The sequence below is a fragment of the Arachis ipaensis genome, chromosome B09 (assembly GCF_000816755.2).
Source record: "Arachis ipaensis cultivar K30076 chromosome B09, Araip1.1, whole genome shotgun sequence".
Classification (NCBI taxonomy): Eukaryota; Viridiplantae; Streptophyta; class Magnoliopsida; order Fabales; family Fabaceae; genus Arachis; species Arachis ipaensis.
Window position 1 is genome coordinate 136333039 of NC_029793.2, and position 7581 is coordinate 136340619.

Below are 7581 nucleotides of genomic sequence, written 5' to 3' on the forward strand. Positions count from 1 at the left end.
ATCTCCTTGTATCTCAGCATCCACATTTTTCCATAGACTCACGTGCATTACCGAAGCAGCATTGGCCATCATCTGCCGTGAAAGAGCATCTGCAGCCTTATTTTCCATCCCCAGACGATATTTGATTTCAAAGTCCAAGTCCAGCAGCTTTGTTGTCCATTTGAGATGAGTCGGATCCATCACCCGCTGATCAGTGAGGATTTCAAACTCCTCTGGTCAGTAAGCACAGTGAAGTGACTTCCCATCAAGTAGTGCCACCATTTCTGGACTGCAAGCACAACCACCACTAATTCCCTCTCATAAGTAGATATTGGGCGAGCTCTTGGTGACAAGGCTTGACTTAAAAATACAATCAGTCTCCCCTCTTGAGATAACATAGCCCTCACCCTTCGCTTGAGGCGTTGGTCTCTATGACAAACTCTCGTGTAAAATTTGGGACAACCAATGTAGGAAGTGCTGCCATGAGGGATTTAAGTTTTCAAAAGCCGTCATAGCCCGATCATTCCATTCAAAAGCATTCTTTGTCAGATCTATCAATGGTTTGGCAATAGTGCCATACCCTTGCAAAAACTGACCATAGTGCACTATGAGGACTAAAAATCCCCGCAAGGCACGTAGGTCCTTAGGAGGCGCCCAAGCATGCATGGCTTCAGTTTTGCTAGGATTTGCAGCAATTCCCTCAATCGAGACGATATGACCTAGATATTCAATAGAAACTGTAAAAGTGCACTTCTTGGCATTTAACACAAGCTTATTAGCGATTAATATGTGAAAGACTTGTTGCAAGTGATCGGCATGGCTCTCAATGTCTCGGTTGTAGATCAAAATATCATCGAAGAAGACCAACACAAACTTCCGTAATAGTGGCTTAAGGATGTCATTCATTAATGCTTGAAATGAAACCCGGTGCATACCATGAACTCATAGTGTCGCTCATGCGTCTAGAAAGCAGTTTTGTGAATATCCTTGCCGTGCATCCTAATTTGGTGATAGCCCGACTTTAAATCCAGCTTTGAAAAAACCGTGGCTCCGCCCATTTCATCCAAAAGTTCATCAATGACCAAAATCGGAAACTTGTCTGGCACGATTATCCCATTTAAAGCACAGTAGTCCACACAAAACCTGCAACTCCCATCTTTCTTCTTGATCAGCAAGATGGGACTAGCATAAGGGCTCATGTTAGGCCAGATGATTCCCAAAGCCCACCTTTTCGAAACCATTTCTCCAATCACCGCTTTTTGGTGGTGTGGAAAGCAGTAAGGCCTAATATTAATTAGGGACTGCAGCTTCTTCCTTTGAAGGAATAGCATGATCATGTGACTGATGCGGCGGTAAACCTAGTAGGGTTGAAAGACTGCAGCATGTGCATCCAACACCATTTGTATTGGTTGTGGAACACTTGTGACTGAGGCTGAGTGCAGAGTTAGACCACCATAACACAGTTCCGGATCACCCTTCAACGTCAAAGCCTCCCCACCCTTGAATATCTCTATCCGAAAATCCTTAAAATTGGCTCAAATGACCCCGAGCTTATTTATCCACGCCAGCCCCAAAACAAACTCAGCCTCATTGATGGGAAATAGGTAAAAATCCGCGGTTATGGACAGCCCCTGGAAGCTCAGTGTTACCTCCTTGCATCTGCCCTGTCCCTCTGAATTGCACCGATCTGCCACCTTTACCGAGAACCTAGGTGTGGTATCTACAATCAGACCCAACTCCGCTGTGATTTCTGGTTCTATAAAGTTATTCAAGGCACCACAATACACCAGCACCCGCAAACGACACACCTTCACCTCGGCCCACGCCTTGAACGACCTATGGTGGCAATTAGAGCACGGAAGTTTGAGCTTTAATTGCTCCACTGCCTTTGGAACAGCTTCGTGCTCCAACCAATCCCCCTCCTCAGCCTCAGGTTCCATAATCAGCAACTTGAATTCCTTGTTCTTGCACACATGCTCCGCTGAGTAAGGTTCACTGCAGAAAATGCATCCCCCTCGTGCACGTTTAGCTTTGTAATCCTCATTGTTAAGATGCCTCACTTCCCGCCGTTTCGGAGGCTCCATCAATGATTCCACATCCTTGCTTGCTGGGACCGTCGCTACAGATGCAAGCACCGGCATGTTAGTAAAGAAGTTCTGTGGCGCTACAGATGCTGGGACCGCAGCGCCATGCTACAATTCTCCACCTTCTGTGCCAATTGACCAATTCCATCAACTCATCCATGGTCTGGAACGAGAACAACCTGCATTCTTCACTCACCTCAAGTCTCAACCCATTCAAGAACAAGTCAATCAACAATTTTGGAGCCAGACCTCGAAGGGGACAGCGTGCAACACAAACTGATTGACGTAGTCTCGAACCATACTTGTTTTAGTTTCAAGTTTCAACAACGATTGATACGGACATTGCAACCGCTCAGGTTGAAAATGACGCAGAAACGCCATGTGGAGGGACTGCCATTGCAGCGTCGGCGCAGTTGCCTCCCACCACCGAAATCACGTGAACTCCCGACCTTCCATGGCGAACGTCACCACCACGAGCCACTTCTCCTTCGGCACTGCTCTGAGCAAGAAGAACTACTCCATACGCTCGATCCACGTCATCGCATCCTCGCCAGGAAAGATCGGGAGCTCGAGTTTCCGCCATTGCTCTGGCGCGCTTCCAGTTTCCTGTCAACCACCGGCAATCTATTGCAACCCCGAAGATCCCCACTCGTGATGGACTGGCTATTCTCCATGGAATCCACGCGCGCGTCGATCCACTGCAACATCTCCTGCAATGCACGACAGAGATCTTCGGCGATCAAATCGCAATTCCATCACATAATTCGCTCTTCCATTTTTTGCGATCGTGGTTGCACTTTTCACCACAAGCTTTCAAGATCCGAGGACTTCTGATACCAGTTGAAAGGTTTAGAGATTAACAGAATCGGTAGGCTTTATTAATGAACTACAGATTGCACATCACAGTCCCCTAATGGAATAGACAGTTGGAACTACCAATTGTAGAGGGAGTTCAACCTCTCTAGTTCGAACAATTAATAGAAAATTCACAAAATAAAAAACTAACTAATGAACTAGTATTTACTATTTATAGACAACAGTTAGAACTAAGATTACTGCCCTCATGCCTGCTAGTTTAGCCCAAAATGAACTAAATAGCCAAATAACAGTAAGTAGGAATTAAAACCAGCAAGTAGACTACTTCTCTTCTTGTAAACTAAACCAAACCTGTCAGAACTGTGGTTAAATATCAGCCATTTATATTCGAACAAGAGAAGGAAAGGGTTTTCTGAATTACCCTAGGAAGGCCATCATGATAGTTTTAACCAAGTTGTTGGGGGAGATTGCTTCTACTCATATCGATGGTTGAAGAATGTTGGCAACATCCATAGAATCCTATTTCATGAATTTAAGCCCAGTAACGATTAAGACGTCCAGAAAATGTATTCAACCTTTTCTGTTTCAATTAAATATGTTTTCTTTCGAAAACTTCTCTCCATTGCCATCAGAAATGTCAACCTCCGTATTTATTTAATAACAATTATAATTATCTCTTGAAACATTGCCAGCTTGAGCCGACTCTACGATTTCTAATCGGTTGAACAGACCCGAAAGAAAACACAATTTTATTGAGAGCCGCGCAAAGCAGTATTTTCTTGAAATGATGCACCAAAATTATGGTAACTCCGAAATGGGTTTATATAAAGAACTTGGAAGTTAAAAAAGAGAACAGAGTTACAAAGAAATCACTGCAGTAATTATTAAACCAGCATGGGAACACCAGCTTCTGATGTTTTGCTACACACTGAAGTTTTGAACAATTTAATAGCCCCAGTAATCGTTCCTGATTTCATCTTCATACTTCTTCAACAGTTCAGGATGCTTGGCAAAGTATTCATCATATGTCATGGTATTAATCTTGGCCTGCCAAAAAAACGTGTGAGAAATCATTCAATTTTATTAAACATCAAAAAGTTTGTGTAGTGATTTCTAATTACCTTCATTTCTTGTACATCAGCTATTTCCTTCTCTAAACGCTCTGACTCCTTGAGAGACTTCTGCTCGGCTTCTTTAAGCTCAACTAACTGCGTCAGAAATACACATACAGCACTTAAATTGACAATGTCTTTCACTGAGAAACATGAACAACTATTATCGTTTAGACAAAAGTTCTTACTAGTTGATCGAATTTAGTTTTATATTGAGGAGTCACTGTGTCAACATATTTGGGGATCTCTATGCCTGCGGAGAACCGTCAAAAAACATCAGAACTTGAATTGGTTGGTATATAAATATGTACAAAGATCCAATTTTAACTGCCCTAAAAGAAAAAGCAAAAAACAAAAAAAATTGTAAAAAAAAGTTATCCAACACTGTATTATGACATCAACAAAGGTTTGTACCTCTTCGATAACTACCTCACAATCTATATCCGATTGGTTGTTTCAATAATCTCATGCGTGTAAGAATGTTTGTGCTCTCATTTTCACAAGCATCCCAATCTTAATTGCTAGTTTAGTTTGCTACATTAAGCCACATTAACAATTTCTTTCAATGTACATTAAAATATGTTTCAAGTTAGAAAATTCACCACTAGTTTACTGAACCTTATCCACCATTCAATAAAGGGTATTTGGTACCCTTCGTAGGAATATCCATATATATCAGGCCCAAGTTTGAACAATAAACAAACTTTTGCCTGATAGGGATTCAAACAGAGACGGATTCATGTGTAACATTGTGGGGCAAGTAACTCCCCTAGGATTTGGAAATTTATTTAGTAGTACATAATAGTGATATTTATTTGTCCCTATTACGTTATTAAATTTGACCACACTATTAAATTATTATGATAATTATTTGCCCCCACAGTCAATTTTTTTAGATCCATCACTGGATTCAAATGCAGGTCCAAACCAAATTAGAGCCTGGTATTAGGCACTAGCCTGCTAGGAAATCAGAAGCATAAAGCTGAAGTACTGCTCTGCATTGAAGAAACAAGAAATACCCGAGCTTACATGAAACCACATGCATTTCAAATTCCAGTCCCCACTAAATTGGTCATATAAATAAACAATATATTATGAATGTTAAAAGAAAGCAACACACACATATGAAAGGGTATTCACAAACAGAGTTAATGAACATACTCTCGTAATGCTCCTTGTACATGTCCACCAAACGAGAGCCAATTCCCTTCCTATAATACTCCCAGTCTATGGGCTCTGGCTCCTGCACAATCCAAAATAACAATTAAAAAAAAGTAATAACCTTTTTCCCCTGAACAATGATTAACTAAGCAACCTCTGTTACACACACAAGATCTTCTGATTTTTCAATTAAGTCTCCATTAGTCCTAAAAAATTTCTAGCATAATCAGTTAATCACGTCCAATGACAAAACCCTAATATCAAACGAAAACAATTAAAATAACAGCAAATAAATTATGTACAACAATTATTCAGAAATGTGTCCCAAACTACATCTAATCCCTAGAATAATAATAACTAATGACGAAGAACACTAACGAATTGGTAATATTTCCGAATTCACATCAGAATAACACACAAGTCACAAATCGCTCTAAATAAGTGATTACTTTTTCATTTTCGCTCTAGAATCTAATCGATCTAAAAGTAACAGGAACAATACGAATTTTTGTATACACAATCGAAATTATTCAATGCGAGGAAACGAGAGATCCGTGAGGATCAGAGAAGAAAACGAACCTGGCTAAACTTGGTTTGGAGCTGGGAGTTAACCTCGTCGAAGGTACGACGAAGGTTATTGAACTCCCTGCGAGCCTCGTCGGAGACGATGAGCCTCGCCATTCCGTCCCAGTCGATGTTCTTTCCGGCCTTGAACACCACATCGGTAACCTTCTTCACCGATCCGCTCATTTTTCCTTCCTCTTTCTTTTCTTTTCTGTTGCTCTGAAATTTTCTCGCTGATTTTCTCGGCCACCAAACGGCAAAGGCAAAGAGATGCTGTTTTTGGGGAGCTGTGTGAGCTCAGTCTCCAAAACACCCTGATGCTATCACCCCACTATGGGCCGGGTTCTAACACTTGCATCTTTATGGGCCAGTTCATTTCTGAATTCTGTGTAATAGCCCATTTATGATCCAAACCATAATAATCCTGGCCCAAAAAGTAACAAACTGATGGCAATTTCTCCTTTTTGTTTAGATAGAGATTTTGTTCGGTTTTATACTATAACCGAACAAAGATATATTTGAAAAATAAAAAATATTTGTCCAAAAAAATATATATTATATGTATATTAAAAATAAGCTATTAAATAAGTAATTATATGTATACATTGTTTTACACAATTTTTTATATATTTTTTATATTTTAATATGTATTTTATACTGATGATTAAGTTCATAATTACTTTTTATTTATACCCTGATCTAAAACAAAGGCCAGACCCAAAGCAGAGAAAGCTCAGAAGACAGCTATCGAGTAACCGATCTCCCAAAAGGTCGGACAGAATGCTACAAAGTGATAATTCCCCCTTAAAGGAGTTATAACTAATCCCTACTATCTCTCACCTACTTCTAGAAAAGAGATCTCAACAATCTCTAGAAAAAGGGGATGGTTATCCACCACCAATAGTGGAACTACTCCAACAGTGATTATTGGCTCATCACTTATAAATACACTAACATCCCTCAGGTATACTAAAGTTCCAATATATCAGAAACCTGCTTAACTCCTTACTGACTTAGGCATTGGAGTGTCTTGCAGGTACCACCCGCACCTTTTCAAAACACACAACTTGGATGATGGCTCTCTGACGTAGGACAAGTCGGAGACCACTCCCTTTAGCATTTGGGCCTAGCTTTCGAGCCCAAACATCATCCGATTTCAGGTAACCCCCGGAACATTGGCGATGTTGTCGGGGACCTGGAGTTCAACCCTTGATAATGGTGGATGATCAACATCTAGAAAGACGAATTACGTCCAACTTCAGATAAAAAAAATAGAGACCCTTTGGAAAACGAGTTAGAACGACGAAGAGAATCGGAGAGCCAACTCCGAAAAGAGCTGCACAACAGAAGAGAGATTGAAGATAAACTAAGAAAATCAGAATCCAAGCCAAGGAAAAAAAAGTCGGGATGACAAAGACTTAGTCTTTATTGGAGGGGACGATCTTTTCTCTAAAGAGGTCATGCATGCAAAGGTCCCAAGAAATTTCCAACATCCCAACATGGATTCCTATGATGGATCCACTGATCCACATAATCATCTCAGCAACTTCAAAAAAGTCTACCAGGTGGGAGAAGATGGTACAAAATCTGACATCTTCTGAGGATTCAAGTCTACAAATAAAAATCCGACCTCCTTTAGAGCTTACGAAGAAAATTCAACCTCTTTTAAGGGTCGGACTACAATAAGGTTGAAAATCTCTGAGCTTATAAGAAATAATCTGACCTCTTTTCGGAGATACGACTTCTTTTGGAGCAAGATTCCAAGTAAAAAATGGCCATAAGAAGGTCATACGAAGAAGTTTCTCAACTGGTGATCTCATCCTAATCCGAAATGATATCGGACCAAAATTGGACTAAGAAAAGCC

The 7581-nt window shown here is 40.5% G+C and overlaps 1 protein-coding gene across 1 annotated transcript; it reads right to left on the reverse strand.

Annotated features, from left to right (window-relative positions):
• Positions 3608 to 6046, reverse strand: LOC107618872 (ATP synthase subunit d, mitochondrial). Its single transcript, XM_016321046.2, has 5 exons — positions 5732 to 6046; positions 5153 to 5234; positions 4180 to 4244; positions 4001 to 4087; positions 3608 to 3926 (listed from the first exon to the last, which is right to left on the reverse strand). Exons 1-5 carry the CDS (start codon positions 5900 to 5902, stop codon positions 3825 to 3827), a joined length of 507 nt encoding a protein of 168 aa, XP_016176532.1. The 5' UTR covers positions 5903 to 6046; the 3' UTR covers positions 3608 to 3824.